Below are 16,552 nucleotides of genomic sequence, written 5' to 3'. Positions count from 1 at the left end.
TTAGGGCTCACAAACCCCAAGAACACATGGAGCAGCTCACGGCTCAGGGAAAGCCTTTTATATTTTGTTCATGCACTTACGCTCTAGTTTAACTCCCTCTTAACCTCTTTTCTCTCTGTAATGGTTGTAACCAGTGCTCGCACCCTGTCTGAAAGAGACCAAGGAGGTGTGGTTCAAAATAAAAAAGGGCTGAAACAGTGGATCCTTGCTGTATACGAAGCAAAAAGGGGAAACGTGCATAAGGAATATGAGCAAATAAATTGGTTTTAATTGGCGGATTGCACCAAGAGTCTATCCTGGGCCACATCCAGATGTATGACCCTATAAAATTAGGAAGAAGACAACATTTACTGCTACTAGTTTTTAAAGTTCCACAATTTAAGAATATGGTAATTTTATGTTACATGTAATTTTTCACTTCTAACGTATACCTGGAAATTTCCTTCACCAGAAATAGCTTTAATCCACTTGCCTATTTCTTTTCTCCTCCCTCCCTTCCTCCCTCCCTCCTTCTCTTTCTCTCATAGAATCTGTGTAGGAATAAAAATCACAAGATGTGGGGTTTTTTGCTGTTTTTTAGAGATTTATTTTGACTTTAAATTTATTGGGGTGACATTGGTTAATAAAATCCTATAGATTTCAAATGTACAACTCAGTGCATTCTATATATATTGTGTTGAGTGTTCACACAGGATGCATTTGTGACAAACAGATGTTTTTATTCACTTAGCCCGGTGAGGACAAGCATAGCACTGCTTCACTTGAATGAGGATGGAGGTGAATTTCCTAGTACCTTGTTTGTCACCTAAGAGTTTATTTTGAATTTTTTCCATGGGAATTTTCCTGAAATTAGTTCTCTCCCTTTAAACCCCTTCCTTTTTGTTACAAAACATAGCAAACAGAAATTCCAAACTTTCCTAACAGTGCTCTGGATCAGAGTTAGATTTTTCTTGATGTCTGGTGGATGCGAATGAATGAATGAATGAATGAACGAATGATTCACAGTCGTCACTGTGTGTAACTGCAGGGTGCTGAGGGAGCAGAACCCTTTTCTCTTTCACTGAATAGCCTCGGACTGTTGTTTTGAGCCTGCGTCTGTGTGTGCAGGGTTTCTGGTCTCTTCCATGCTGTCAGACAACCAGCTTCTACTCTTGGTATTAGCAGTGGGTCTGTCTAGTGGTTGTTCCTACTTCTAATTTGCTGTTTTCATCTACTGTGGGCTGGGAAAATGGATCATCAGAGCTCTTTAAATTGTTTGAAAGTATGATATAATTAGGCCTTTTGGGGCTTTTGCTGTGAACAGAGTACATAAAGATTTTCTGTATGAATTTTGCCTTCTGTTTGGGCTGACCTGAGGCCCTTCAAACACTTTCTCCCTATGCGTCAGCTCTCTGCTGGTTACAGTACTATTTACATGGCCTCTGAGAGGCGACTCGCTGTAGGGAGAGGAGCTGGTGACGGCCGAAGGGGTCTGTACCTGTTGACTAGGGGCACGTGCCACCCATCTGGGATTGACTTAGGGGACAGAGGTGATGACTGTCATGTGGGGTGGGCATGAGCACTGTGGCCAGGGAGAGATTTTGGGGAGACTGATTGGAAGTTTTTAATACTCAGGCAGGCATTTCCTTTTCTTTTTATCAAAACTGAAATGGTGAGTGATCATCAGTTCAGCATCAATAGAAGAGTGAATCAGGGTGGTGAGGTATTTACTGATGTCTATGGGTTAGAGCCTCTTGGACCAAATAAAAGGCCTGAGTGCGGGGGGAAAAATGTCTTTGAGAATTTTTCCATTTCAAACACTGATGTTCTACACTTGTTAGCAAAGAGAAGGGTTTGATCTTAGTAGATTGATCTGCAAGACCAAACCTTATTCTTAAGAGCACAGAATCTGAATGACCTGCAGGGGCCTATGTTCCAGCCTGCACCCCCATCCACCTTCAGGCTGGGAGGTGACAAGGACGGTGCAGTTTAGGTTGCGTGAGCTCCAGCCTCCAGTTCTGAGACTTGACCATGATGTCATCGTCTCAGGAAATGCCGTTTTTAGCTACTTCTCAATCGAGAAGTATTAGGATGATGTCATATGTTGCTCTGTACCTGCCTTGTACCCAAGGACCCCAAATGAACCACAGCATTAGTTCTTGGGACATGAGTTTGTTTTTGTTTTTGTTTTCTATTCCAGGGGTTGTTGGTGATACTTCGGGCCATTTTAGCATAGTGTGAGCGGGTGTCGGTAAGCCTTTCAAGAAGGCGATGCTACTTCTGGCATGTCCCTTCTCCCCCAAATGGAACAGAATATAAGGGGAAAGGCCGCAAACCATAGAATAGTTTTTACCTGAAAGCCACCTGCACATCACCCAGGCCCGCTGTCTCCATTTCAGAGATGTGGGAACTGAGGCTGGAGGACAGAGTATATAGCTTGTTGAGGTCACACTGCTGCTGGTGACCAAGCCAAATCCAGAGCCCTCTTAATTCTGTTTGTTGAAGTGGTTGAGTCTCATAAACAGATAAAGATGCATTTAGCCTCAAGCGTAATCAAAGAGACAGTGTAAAATGATGAAATATGATTTTTTGGTGTATCCGATGGGCAGAGCTGAGAACGAGCCATCAGACAGTGCTGGTCTGGATATGGGGAATGGGCCTTCTCATACATTGATCGCGAGAGTAAAGTGGTAAGGCCTTTCTGCTGGGCAGTTGGAAAGTTCAAAAGATGAGTTTATCCTAAAGAAGTAAATAAGGTTATGCATAAAGAACTAGCCACTGAGATGTCTGTGTAGCATCGTTTAAAGCGTTCAAAGATTGAACCTCTGAAAGAGAGTTGGTTGAATAAGTTTTTGGTCTTTGTACGAAGTAATATGGGGCCATCAGAACGATGTGCATGTGTTGTCTGGGGTTCGCTTTGAGATTCTCCAGCCAGACCCTGAAACTGAAAAGCAAAGAAGGGGATGAGGAGGGAGGGGGCGTAGACGACGTGGATAAAGTGGGCTGGGTGATGAGTGTGGGGGTTCGTTATGCCGTTCCTCCCGGGACGCTTGAAGTGCTGCATGATGGAAAAGCAAAGTTTGCAGCCTTATTTTAGACTCAGCTCAGTGTGTGCTGTGGGGGGCGATTCTCTCCTGTCGGGTTTGGCTTCTCACACACACTAAAGAGAGATGCTGATGTTGCAGTTCGTTAATCACCATGGAAAGATAATTATGATGCATTTGAATGGAAAGGGGCCACAAATAGTTATGTAGAATTTTCACTGGGTTTAGTAAATAAATAAACCCATATGGAGAAAGCAGATGGAGCATGTACATGTAAGTGGAGATCACTGGGTAGAGAGATGATTTTTTTTTTTATCTTATCTAATTTTTTTCCCCTCTACAGCAAACTGGTATCACTGGTGAGATTTTATAAACAGTTGAGCGTAATTAAATATGTTGCTCTTTTGATTTAGGGAAGAGCATGGAGGAAATTAAGAAGGTGCTGCTGCTGGTGCTGGGCTGTGCTGTGCAGGTAGGACCTGGGCAGAGGTAGAGGGGTTTACTCTCAGCCATCTCGTGTTTGGATTTGTGGGGATAAAAAGCCCCCTCAGAAGATGAGGTAGAAGTGAAGCTGCTTTCAGTGCAACATGACAGAAGGTCGCCGGTGGGTTCCTGAGGGAGAAGTGACTCCCACCTTACTGCCATTTCTAGTACAGGACACCTCAGGCAAGAAGCAGGTGGGGACCCCTTGGGCCAGGGCGCCATTAGCAAACTGTCTCCGGTATAAGAAAATCTAGAGCAAGGATCAACAAATTACAGCCTGTGGGCGAACTTTGCCCTGCCTCCTGCTTTTGTAAATAAAGTTTTATGGGAACACAGCCACACTCATTTCTTTACACATCTCTGGCTGCTTTCACACCACAGTGGCAGAGCTGAGACCAAGTGGCCTGCAAAGTCTAAGTTGTTTTTTTTTTTTTTTTACAAACTATCCCTTTACAGATGAAGTTTGCCACCCCCTGGCCTAACCCAGGTGTTCTTGATCTCATTTGAGAATCATCTGGAGAGCTCGTTCTACCTGCAGATTTCTGTGTTTCACCCCCAGTATTTTCAAGCTGGGATGAGCTTTTTAAAAATAAGCGCCCAACAGATTCTCATATAGGTGGTCTGAGCAGCTTCTAGAGAAACCTAAGTGTGCGGGCTGGTAGGGAAGACGAGAGAGGACGCTTTCTTGGTTATAAAGGAGAAAGCCGGGGATCGGGTGGGCGGTTGGGTTCATTTGGAAACCGTTGCTTTGGCTGTGATGAGCCCAGGTTGCCTCGCTTGCAAAATGCTTCCATTAACACATGTAACTCTGTGCAGTGTGAGAAGAAAGAGGAGTTTATTGAAAGAATCAAACAGCTGGACATTGAGACCCAAGCTGGGATCGTGGCCCATATCCAGGAGGTAGGTGTGTGGCTTTGTGGGCCTTAGCCGTGGACTCTACTCCTGTGGTAACGAGGAGGCAGGCCGTCCCCACCAGTGAAAAGTTTAAAGAATGCGTCACTCATTAGTGATTTTGCTAAGTTTAGGCTTCAGACGCCACAGACAAATTGAATCTGTTTGGAAAGGTAGCCATCAGCAAGCTAAAATAAAATGGGGGTAAAAATAAAAAATTTAAAAAAAAATCACCTCAATCAAGGCTTCTTTTGCCTCCTCTTCTTCCCTAATATGGATTCAGACTATTTTTAAGAGCTGTCAAGTGGTTTAGGCTCAGAATTTGATTTACAGGCCCAGAAAATGTATTCTGGCAAATGTCACCCTGCTTCAAATGGTTGATCTTTATGGGGAAAGATTCTCTGCTTCTGTCAGTGACATGGCAGAAAAACAAGCTGCCACCACTTGAGAAGTTAAAAGCCAGCAAGTCCCAGAAGGGCTGTCTGCGCAGACTGAGGCAGCATCCTCAGAGAAGGTGGTTTCCGTGGAAACCAAGCCTGTGGGGGCAAGCACCCACCTGAAAATGTACTTCCCTGACCTTCTCCCCAGCCTCCCCCTAAAAGAAGTGGTGTGTATTTTCATTATCTTGGGGGATGTGGTTCAGCCTTCAGTGTAATTGGACAGATGAGATAAAGGCATGAACAAGACATGAGCAGGAGCAGGTGTGTGACTGGCAGGGGCAGCTGAACACAGAGCTCCCCACGCCAGCACCGGGGACAGGCTGTGGCTGGGCCGATGGGCTTCCCCAGCTGCCAGGCACTGTGGTGTGGTGGGTCCTGAGTCAGCGTGGAAGCAGGGGATGGAAACGGCTTGTTTCGGTAGAGGGTCCAGTGAAGCCAGCACCAGGGGGAAGCTGGAATCGTAGGAAGTATTCTCCACCATTCGTGTCAGTGAGTGGCCACCTGTTAGCCCAAGAACCATTCTGCCTTTTAATTTTCCTTGGGTGGCCGCGTGTTTTGAAAATGTTATCTATCCGGGGACTCAGTCCTTTGCCTTTTACTGTTTTTCATGCGTAGCCAGCAGGATATTAAAAATAAAAGGATGGCGGGAGGGGTCCTGCGTGATTATCAGATTCAGTGGCTGGCAGTGGGGACTGGTCTTCAGAGTTAGTTGGGTGCTTCTTAAACATTCAGGTGCACAGACGGCCCCCAAGAGACCCAGCGAGTCAGAATCCGGGGAGGAGCAGTGTGAGCCTTTTGTTGAAAGCCCCTCGTGTGACTGAGGTGCAGCTGGGGTTGCCCCTGAACCCCCTTCACAGACATAAAGGGCCTTTCCCAAGCGCTGGAGCAGGCCTGGAACCTGGCCTCCGGGTCCCGGCTCCATGCCTCAGGGTACCCCGCATTGCGGGGTGAACGTTCTCCTGAGTCTCCGGGACTGACTGAATCCCAGCTTCTCTGTGAGACGGGGAGAGATAAGGAAGCGGGTGTCTTTCGAGAAACTGAAAGGCCCTGGGTTTTTTTGTGTTCTTTTTGTGTTTTTTTTTTTTTTTTTTTACAGATGTCCTCTCCCTCTATTTACTGCTCTGAAAAATCTAAGAACATTTTTTGGTGTGCCTCACTGAGTGGATGTCTCTGATTCCCTATTGTCTCCCCCTTGGGTGACCTGAGTGTGCTAACACTCATCTTTCCAAATTGAGATGGCAGGGAGTTAGCTGATCTGCCTGCCCTGGCAGGTCGGGGGAGGTCGGGTTGAGGAGGTCAGGTTTGTAGTCGGTCGAGAGACTGTCCAGTGTGGACATGGCCATGGGCCTTCCACTTTCAGTGGAAAGGGAAAACCAGGTGGCCGTAGGTGGCCTGTGGGGATGAGAGATACAAGCTTACCTGAAAATTGTTTTAGATTATAAAATATTCCCATCAAAATAACTCTAAGTTATTGCGTAACCAACATTCTGACCTGAGCTTTAAAGTTTTACCATATTTGCATTCGATTTTAAGAAATAATGTACAGTTCCTCTGCTTACCCTTCCACCCTCCAGAGCTTACCTTGTTTGTCTTATAAATTGATGGCACGCGGGTAAAAATGTCTAAGGACTGTTTAGGGAACGACTCCGTTGTAAGGAGTGCTTTCTGGTATTAAAAAAAAAGCCGTGTCCTCTGTGAACCGATGTTGAAAGCAGAAGTGGTTTGTATGGGCCGCACTCGGCCGCAGAGAGTCTGGTGCCCTTGCTTAAGGAGCCACCTGCCCGCCACAGAAAATTCGTCAGCGAAAAGTTAATAACGTCAGTGCAGGGGTCGGCTGCGGAGAGTCGCCTGGATGCCCCTCCCCATGTGGCCGTGGGAGGTGGGTGCTCTCAGGACCCTTGCGGCTGCTCCCTGCCTGGCCTCTGCAGACCGTCCCCGTGTCCCTGCAGGTGACCCACAACCAGGAGAACGTGTTTGACCTGCAGTGGTTGGAGGTCCCGGATGTGGCTCCGGAGGAGCTGGAGGCCCTCTCCAGGAACATGGTGTTTCACCTCAGGAGGCTCATAGACGAGAGAGACGAGCGCACAGAGGTGCGTGCGTGCCGGCTGGCAGCCCGCGGGCAGGTGGGGGAGGGACGTGGGCCCGGGGCCCTGGTTGTGGGACACGGGAGGATGGAAGTTCATCGAAATGCCAAGCTTGGGGACCTGCTGCATTGACATGCTCTTTTCTATCCCACTAAATATTTCATCTCTTTTTAAAAACTTATACCGCCTTTCCCCACTGCCCTCCTAGATTTTAATTTTGATTTCGATGATTTTTAACCTCTGTCCACCCTACCACAGCTGATCGTGGACCTCACCCAGGAGCGGGACTACCTGCAGGAGCAGCAGCCGCCCAGCCCCCTCAAGTCCTCCAGCACCGAGTCCACCCCCAGCCCGACCAGCAGCCTCTCCAGCGAGGACAAGCAGCACCTGGCTGTGGAGCTGGCGGACACCAAGGCCAGGCTGCGCCGCGTCCGGCAGGAGCTGTGCGTCCTCCAGTCACCCCCAGGCTGTTTTTCCTGCTTTTGTGTCATGCGTCACAAACACGTTTCTAGCACGTTTAGCTCACTCTCATGTAGCACAGCAAATGGGAGAGCTCCGACTTGGGCCCTGGGCCGGCCGGACTCTGCTCTGCGCCTGGTCGCTATTTGAAGGTGGACTAGCCCCTTCCTCCCGGGCCTGCACGTGGAGGGGTTCTGCCGGATCTTTAGGGCTCCCACCAGTCCGAACAGTGCAGATAGGCTGCAGGAGCAGCCTGCTGTCCACCCTCAGGCCCAGTGCAGGGCTCGGAGGCCCACACTGGTATGTTTCCTTGGGTGGAGGGAAGGTGTGTCTCACCCCCTCTGGTGAGCCTGTTCCCTGCAGCTGGGTATGTCACTGTGTTGGTCATCTCGGGAGCTGCCTGCCTCCACCTGCCTGCCACTGGGCCGAGCTGCCTGGCTGGCTGTGAAGCAGTGTAGCACCCCAGGGGCCTCTTTACATGTCCCACCCTCTCAGACAGAAACTCGGTGTCTGGTGGCTGTAGTTTGAGAGCAGGCATTCGAAACTTAAAAGTAGAAAAGAAAAACTTGGAGTCAGGAATGTTCTGCAAGCCCCACACACAGGTTCTCCTTGCCCCCAGAAGTCGGGTTCTCTTTCCTTTCCCCACCGTGGCCTCGCAAGGTGATGGGTCGTCCAGGTGCTTCAGAGGAAGCCTCCCTCACCACGTGTCCCCCGAATTGTCCCCAGGGAGGAGAAGACAGAGCAGCTGGTGGACACCAGGCATGAGGTGGATCAGCTGGTGCTGGAGCTGCAGAAAGTCAAGCAGGAGGTGAGTGGGGAGGGATGGGGGCTGGGACAGTCACTGTGCCTCAAGGGGCAGGAACGCAGCAGCAAGACCTTCCAGCAAAGGCCTCTGCGTCCTTCCTGCTCGAAGCAGCACTGCCCAGAGCCAGTTCTCCTGAGAATCGCTGTGGGGATGACACATGTCTTAGTGACAGTGTGCGCGGTTGCCTGCAACAGAGCCACTCGGCTACCAGGAACTGGCTTCTCCTAGGACTGTAGGGACTTGGCCCTCTCTTTCCCACCCCAAGGGTGCCCTGAGCTGGGTCCCCTCCCTTTGCCCACCTCCCAGAACATCCAGCTGGCGGCTGATGCCCGGTCTGCTCGTGCCTACCGCGACGAGCTGGACTCGCTGAGGGAGAAGGCGAACCGCGTGGAGAGGCTGGAGATGGAGCTGGGGCGCTGCAGGGAGAAGCTGCACGACGTGGACTTCTACAAGGCCCGCATGGAGGTGAGCCCGGGGCGGGCGCTTCCTGCCCTGGAGGTTTCCGAGAGGAGCCTTAACATTTCTGCAGCTGACACTGTCCCTGCACCTCATCCTGTCTGCATGTCCCCAAGGGCCTCTCTCTTTGGGGGAAGAAGTATGGTTGTGCGATAAAGGGCCCTGACTCCTTTTAGGATTTTCCTACTTCTGCTTCCTGCCACCATGATGACGACCTATTCACAGATCATTTTTTTTAGACTTCTTGAAATTTCTGTGGCTAAATCTTGCCAGGATTCAGTTTCCTTGTCTATAAAAATGAGATAATCGTACTACTACATGAGGTTTTTGGGATGAAAGGTAAAATGCCTGCTACTTGGGTGAGTCTCACAGTAAGCCGTCAGCGGGGAGCCTCCTCATGGGTAGATGCAGCCAAGGGTGTGGGGGACGGAGACCAAAGCCCAGGTGGGGTCACTGGCACTTCGACCACTCACCCCAGCTGCATGTCAGCGGCGGTTCCGGGATCGTCTTTCCCAAGGATTTGGGAATTCTGCCCTGTTGCCAGTCCCAAGGGGCTGGAGGTGGTTTTAAGGAGCTGGGTGAAATCAGGGTGTCAGCTCATGCCAGGTAGGCCTGTTCAATGGTAGGAACTCACCCTGCTGCCGACAGGAGGCTTCCGAGAGGCCTGAACACAGGCCTTGAGAACACGGGGTTGTCGCTCCCCACGCCGAGCTACTAGCAGGCAGGTGTGCTGGGGAAGGCAGACCTGGGGACAGCTGTGGTTCAGGCCTGTTTGTTCCTTCAGCCTACTCAGGGGGTGTCTGTTCCCCAGGAAAGTTAGCGACACCCTCATCCTGCCCCCTGTGTGGAAGGCACCCCAGCTGTGCACACGCAGCCTGGCCCAAGTTGGGTGGGAGTGGGAGACAGGCTCTTGGCCTCGTCCTGGAAATGGTCCACTGGCCCTGCTGCTGATGAAAGGCGTAAATCTCCAGCACAGACAGGTTCTGGGACGCGGGCGCATACCGGGGCTCTTCATCACTTGCTGGAAATGCCACAGTTGGGAGAGTCAGGGACAGTCATGCACAGTTTTTCTAGACTGCTGCCTTCTGCGTACTGAGGACCTCATGCAGCCCCCAGATGGGACCATAGACAGAGGGCGGCTCCCACATCTCACCCGACGCCCTGTCCTGTGGAGGGAGGTGGGCTTCAGCTTCCAGGCTCTGGTCTCCGTGCTCATTCCTGGCCTTGTGCAGGCAGCCTCGCTCAGTCACATGGTCGCGGCGATTTAGCGCCTGCCTGGTGCCAAGCCCTGCACCTCAAGGCACAAACAAGGTTCACTCCTGCGTTTAGGGAGCTTCTGTACTTTTAGAGGATTTTACATGGGAACTCGTTTCCTACATTTTCAAATTTTATGCCTCTGTACAGAAACAGTATTTTTCGTATTGGTTAGTAACTTTCATAGTGAAGTTACCATGAAGTTAGTAATGCCTTAGATTTTGCATTAGATTTACGAATCACAAGAGAAATAGTGTTTCTGTGTGAGATGTTTACTTGGGCAGGCAGTGCCACGCATGGGTTTGTAGACACTTTGCAGCCGGGCTGGCCGAGGACTTGGGCCTGGTCCGTGGAGTTCAGGCCACGACAGAGAATGCGTGACAGTCTCTTGGAGGCCCGCAGTATCAGGGCTCAGAGTGTCTGTGCGTGTGGTCCTTTGGAGCAGTTACAGCAGCCCTGCAAACCGTCTGTGGACCTGCCCTCAGCGCTGTGGCCAGAGGCTTTCTGCGGGGACCTCAAGCCCCCGAGGGCAGGGGCTGGGTCTTACTTGACTGCAGGCCTGGGGCCCGGCACATGCAAGACACTTGGTGATCACCACACAAATAAAAACCTGTCGCTGAACAGTGAAAAGACTTGCAATCTGGGGAAATAGGGAAGAATTCATGAGTTTTTGCCACCTTTGGAACGGTGACACTGGGCGTGATGAGCAGCAGAGCAGAGAGAGAAGCATGGTTACCACGTTCATGCCGGCTCACATTTGTGGGCACCACGGTGCAGGGGACACTCATCTAGGTGCAGAAGGAGCAGCAGGCAGCCCACGTGACCCCCCATCCCAGCCCCCCAGAGCCTGTGCAGGCTGAGAATCACGTAAATGCGCATCATGAAGGGGAGAGAGCGTTGGTGCCACGTGGGAGGAAAAGATAAAGGACTAGAGGTTCAGGGCAAGGGCAAGGTTAATTTTCGTATTGATGAACACAGATTTCCATGTTTTGTTTTCAAACTTCTGGCAGCTTCTGTGTGGCTCCTAGTCTGGTTTACATAAGGGTTAAAACAACAAGAAGAGAGAGGCCAAGGCACGCATCCCTAGGTACAGCGGGAAGCGGGGGCACTGGCTGGTCCTTGACTTCCCTTTGCAAATAGTCATCTCACCTCACAGCGGCCGGGGCACAGAGGTTGCTGTCCAGAGGGCCCCGTGGATGCAGGACAGACGCAGAGAGATGGCCTGGAAGTCCCGACAGCACAGGGCAGATGCATAGGTGCCAAGTGCATTCTGGGCACTGCAAAGGCAAGGTGGGCCTTGTCTCTGCTCCTCTAGGAGGTGGATAGCCTCCTGGGCAGTGCGTGCTTCAAAACAAACGGTCTGCTCTGAGTCGCATGACCCAGTTGCCCTCGTCGGAGGATGCCTCTGGGCTGGCTTTCTGTTGCTCTGGACGCCTTACAGATGTACTAGGCGCCGCGGTCCTGAGCACGGCGGGAAGGGACTGGTGTTGCTTTGACTTCTTCGCCCTTGTTTGGCACTTTGGGTTCCGGACGCAGCCCTGGGAGAGGTGTCTGTTGTTTGGTGGGTGCTTGCTGAGTGCCAGGTCCTGGCCCGTGGTGATGGCGGCTGACCCAATTGCTGGGCCTCAGGTGCCGGGCCCAGAGTATTTCTGTGGCAGGAGCCTGTTTGCCCGTTTCTGGTTGCCACGTCCCCGTCACAGTGGCATGTTGACAGTGACAGCTCGGGCTCCTTGGAGATCAGCCATCAGGCTTGGCCTGTGACTTCCTGAAAGTTGTTCACTGGGCTGGTTCGAGCCTTTAAATGGCCTCACAGTTCAACGGGGGGCAGGCTGGTTGTGGGCAGCTGCCAGAGGTGTGGAGTGGGCTCCACCCAACTCCAGGCAGAGCCCTCGGCCAGCTTTGGGACTTGGGAACAGTCTCTTAGGGTGTGGTCTCTCACTTCCATGGTGGCAGGGTGTGCGAGGCAAGTTAGATATTTCTGTTGCCCAACATATGGTGGAGGTTGATACGTCCATAAAATTGAGACAAATTTGAACAGTAGCTAGCAATCACCCTGCTCTATGCCGTATTCTGCTCCTGGACACTCGTCCGTCCCTACCTGTGTCCAGGCCCTTCAGGGCCTCCTGACATGCCGCCTCTGGTTCCCCTTTACGTCATGTGTTACTGAACACTTACATGAGGCCCGCAGAGCAGAATTAGAACAGTCGTGCCCTGTGCCTTCATGGGTTAGGGGAGGACAGGCCAGCTCGCTGTTGCCTCACAGTGCCCAGGCAACCCTGGGAGCCCAAGTGTCTGACCCAGAGACAGACGGGGTGGAGCTGCAGTCACTTCTCACAGGGGACAACTCGGGCTGAGTGAGGCTGAGGAGCATCCTGTGCTGTGGGAGGTCAGGGCCTGAGAGTGCAGTGGAGCTGGGAACGCTGGTGTGTGGACTGGCCGGAACGCGAGGGGAGAGCAGTGGGCAGTGGCCAGAGAGGGAGGGCCGGGCCGCCTTGCTTCTGGAAAGCGCTGCCTGCACACTGGCTCACGGCGTTAGCAGCAGGCCTCTCACCACCGAGTCCTTAAGGGTCCGTTGCAGGCAGCCGAGGGCAGCGGAGAGAACACGGGTCTTGAGCTCTTCGACTCAAGTTCAAGCCCCAGCTTCCTCCCTTGCTGGCTTTGTGAGTTTGGACTCATTCCTTAGTTAACCCAGGTCAGCCTGTTCATCTGTAGGAAGGGGCGTCCTGCCTCCTCCTCGGGGCTGTTGGGAGAAGCGAATGAGGCAGGGGCAGGGAGCACCTGCTGCAGGGCCGGCCGCAGAGGGCCAGGGACGGCAGAGGGCGGACACCCAGGTGAATCCAGTCTGTGACTAAAGCTGTGATCAGAGCCGTGACCGCTGACTGGAAGGTGCTTGGTTCCCCCTGGCTGGACTCAGATCTGGCCCTTACAGGGAAGATAAATGCATGCTGGGTAAGCAGGAGCCACCGGCTCAGCTCCCAGTCGTCAGAACCCGTGAGTGGGGCAAGCCTTGGCAAACCGCCCACTGAGAGAAACAGATACGTTCCCGTGTGTGCGTGTTGGCGAACTGCAGGCATTCAGGGGAGACGCAGTCCCCCCAGCATACCAGATGGCGCTGGGAGGGCTCCGGGGAAGAGGGAAACCAGGGAGCCCCTTAATCAGAAAGTGAAGAGATGTAGTGAATGGGCCAGACCCCTCCCCGTGTGTTCTGGGCACCTGGGGCAGAGTGAGAGCCCAGTGGGCCCCTCGCCTGGCAGGCGCCCATAAGGGACCAGCCATTTTGTCCCACAGCCAGCCCGTGCCTGACCCACAGTAGGCCCGCAGTGCTTATTTGTGGAGTTCACATTTGCTCGTGACTTAACTGTCAGAGTTTTCATTTCCAGGAAACTGCCGAGTACTTTGGTTCTAGGAGCGTGTGTGTAAACTGTTCTGGCAGGATCTGTGTGTTGATCGGAAGCTGGTCCGGATAGCCATTTTTTCCCAGAACGCAGGATCAGTGGAATGTTGAATTGAGAAGATTAGACTCAGCCCTCGAACCCAGGACAGACTCTCAGCCCCACCCCTTCCTCATTGAGGAAATAGCTCAACGACGTCCCGTATCTGTCCACAGAGTCCACTCATCCAATCAGACGAGGTTATAAACGTCAAACACTTTCACACCATGGCCAGCATAAAGCAGACACTGAGGAAGTGTTTCCTTCCCAAATTTAAATATTTCCTTGATTCATGGATCCTTTCTCTTTCCGTAGAGAAAGTCCACGTGGTCTGGCCTGATGAAAAAGGCGCAGGCGCTGAGAAGTGGAGACTTCCCTCGGCTGGTGGTTTTCGTCCAGGCGCCTGGAAGAGCCGCGTTGATCTTAGAACACTGTCGCCGTGAACCAGGCGACTTAATCTGATGGTTCTCATGTGTGCTTTCGCTGACCAGGAGCTGAGAGAAGATAATATCATCTTAATTGAAACCAAGTCCATGCTGGAGGAACAGCTGACTGCGGCTCGGGCCCGGGGCGATAAAGTTCACGAGCTGGAGAAAGAGAACCTGCAGCTGAAATCCAAGCTCCACGACCTGGAATTGGTATGACGAGCTGTGGTCACCACGTGTAGAACAGAATGGGGCCGTTTCAGGTTTATGCTGTGCCCTTCTCTGATTTTCAGCTGCTGGGTTTGGTGCTGCTACCGACAGTGACTCGCTAACTGCAGAGAGTCGCTAAGCTCAGCGGGCTTGAGTGGGCACCACTGAACTCCCACAAAATACATAGGACTCGACTGCTGGGTTGCTTTTCTATAAGTATGGATGGATGTGGGTGTCTGTTGCAAGCAGGGTCTTTGCTGGCATTTATGGTGGGTTGAATTGTAATTCATGAGTCTCTACAGCCTTTTCGAGCCTGCTCTAGGGCCTTGAATGTGCCCATCATCACAGTACTTGCTTTCAAGCCCTGTACCATGTGCCACTTTGTGCAGACACCGGTCAGAGACCTCGGGCTGCTTCATCGCCTAGGGCACTGGGCCAACACATCTTTTAGTGGTGTAACTCCAACAGCTGGGCCCGGTGTTGGAGTCATTTCTGTACAGCTGTGTGTTTTTTTCTGAAGTGAGCAGGCACACGGAGGCCCTTCATCCTGGGGAGTGAGGGGAGAAGCACGGGGCCGGGTCTCGTCCAGAGGGTGCCCCGGCCGCATCCTCACCCCTTCCCCCTCCTGCACTAGGACCGGGACACAGACAAGAAGCGCATCGAGGAGCTGCTGGAAGAAAACATGGTCCTCGAGATTGCACAGAAGCAGAGCATGAACGAGTCCGCCCACCTCGGCTGGGAGCTGGAGCAGCTGTCCAAGAATGCAGACCTGTCAGACGGTAGGCAGCCCCGGTGCCCGGGGGCCAGCCTGGCTGCGGCTTCTTCCTCATCCAGGGAGCTGAGCCCTTGGCTCTGGATCTTATGTGTCAGCCCGTCCTCACTCCAAGTAAACAGAATTTCCTTCAAGGGCCATTTGGAACTGTTTCATTGCAGTTCTCCCCAAGGAAAACATGAGGGGTCTGGCAGCCTTGATGTCAGGACATGAAATACAAATTAAGTGTTGCCAGGTTTCTCAGTTCCCATATGGACAGTCCCGGGAGCTTCCAGATTACAGCATGCTGACACCCAGAGGACGTCTTAGACCTATCCATGGATGATTGAAAGCTCTGGATGGCAGGAGAAGTCCCCAGTGGTCCCTAATCCCCACTATAAATGTACCCTGGGCATCGGTTCCTCCGTTCATTTGCATAATTGGGCAAGATGGATGCAGCCTGTTCTCTGTCTCCCAGGGCGGGGGCTGCTAAGTGGCTGCTTCTCACAGGACCCAGGCCTCTTCCTCCCCCTCCTGTGCTTAACGCCCCTGCCCAGCGCTCCGAGGACGAGGTGTCATGTCAGCCAGGGAAGAGTGGGTGGGGCAGCAGTCAGCAGTACGGCAGGAAGCCCGAGCGCCGGGCAAACAATGGCTAGTTCCTGTGTTCAAAAATAGCACGCGTGCACCTGGAAGTGCAAGTTACTGTTTACTCAGGACTTCGGCGTCCGGACAGCTTTGGGCTGGTTTGGGGGTGCTTTTTCAATTCTGATAAACATCCCTGAGCATAATGGAAAGGCTGTTGAAGGCAGCTATACCTTCCTTCTCGTTGCGGGGGGACGGGGGGGCGTGAGTCTCATCAGTTTTGAACCTAAAGTCTGTTTGTTAAACTATTAATCTGTGTGAGAAGATAGTTCTGTCTGTGGTTTGATGGGGGTGCCAGGGGTGGGATTCAGGCTCCCCGCGTTCAGGTCCACCTGAGAGGACGCTGCCCTCTGGTGGAGCAGAGAGGTGGTGCAGGCTGCCTGGGACCGTCTCAGACCAAATGTGTTTCTGTTAGAGACCAGGGTGGCCGATGGGACTGGGAAGCCTCAGTCATTCAGACTGCTCAGTCCAGTTTGTGAGCCCTTTCAGGGTCAGTGACCACGATTTGTTCTTGGTGTTCCCAAGTTCCAGTGCTTAGCTGGCAGGAATGAGCGGAGCCTGATGTACTTTCGCATGTGTGGTGTGGTGGCTTCTTGAGTCAGAAAGACTTGGCTTAAATAAAGTTCTGGTGCCCCTACTTGTGGGCCAGGTGACCTCTTTTAAACCTCATCTGCAAAATGGGGGTAATGAAGCCGCCTCACAGGACTGCTGTGCGTATCCAGTGAGAGGACCCAGTGAAGCATTATACTGCGCCTCGCCCACAGGCCACCGATAAGGGATGGCTGTTCTTATTGCCCTTGTCTTACTAAAATATGTCCCCTTACTCTCGTTGCTTGGGGTGCTAGTGAGCAGAGCACCCAGTAAAGAACCATAGGTTGTTTTCATAATAAACTGTTGTGTCCGTAACAGTCTCTGAGGCGCTGGCTTTTACAGAAGAGGAAATGAGGCTGGTAATCAGTTCCATTGTTTAACTTGGAGAACCTTCAAAATTGTTCTCCGCGATTACAGAGTTTCAGCGCGAGAGAATGAAGCATCTGGAAGTGGGTGGTGCTGATGGTCGCAGAGCAGGGTGGCTGCGTGTCATGCCACAGAACTGTGCGCTTAACAATGGCTGATTTACGTATATTTTACCACAATATAAATGTTATTTTTTAAATGAATGCTGGAAAGGTGCCATCTGAATGATCACAGGTGTGAA

At 52.0% G+C, this 16,552-nt stretch overlaps 1 protein-coding gene across 1 annotated transcript in view; it reads left to right on the top strand.

The window, feature by feature from the left end:
• CCDC88C (coiled-coil domain containing 88C) overlaps positions 1 to 16,552 on the top strand; it is a 114,806-nt gene that overhangs the window by 57,406 nt on the left and 40,848 nt on the right. The window contains exons 5-12 of the mRNA XM_006925528.2: positions 3,437 to 3,495; positions 4,323 to 4,406; positions 6,787 to 6,927; positions 7,180 to 7,364; positions 8,107 to 8,188; positions 8,492 to 8,650; positions 13,818 to 13,964; positions 14,596 to 14,740. Coding sequence (XP_006925590.1) covers positions 3,437 to 3,495; positions 4,323 to 4,406; positions 6,787 to 6,927; positions 7,180 to 7,364; positions 8,107 to 8,188; positions 8,492 to 8,650; positions 13,818 to 13,964; positions 14,596 to 14,740 — 1,002 coding nt within the window. The remainder of the gene's footprint in view (positions 1 to 3,436; positions 3,496 to 4,322; positions 4,407 to 6,786; positions 6,928 to 7,179; positions 7,365 to 8,106; positions 8,189 to 8,491; positions 8,651 to 13,817; positions 13,965 to 14,595; positions 14,741 to 16,552) is intronic.

This window comes from Pteropus alecto, unplaced genomic scaffold, assembly GCF_000325575.1.
Source record: "Pteropus alecto unplaced genomic scaffold, ASM32557v1 scaffold8, whole genome shotgun sequence".
Taxonomy (NCBI): Eukaryota; Metazoa; Chordata; class Mammalia; order Chiroptera; family Pteropodidae; genus Pteropus; species Pteropus alecto.
Note: the sequence above shows the minus strand (reverse complement) of the source record. Positions and strands in the feature narration are given on the sequence as shown.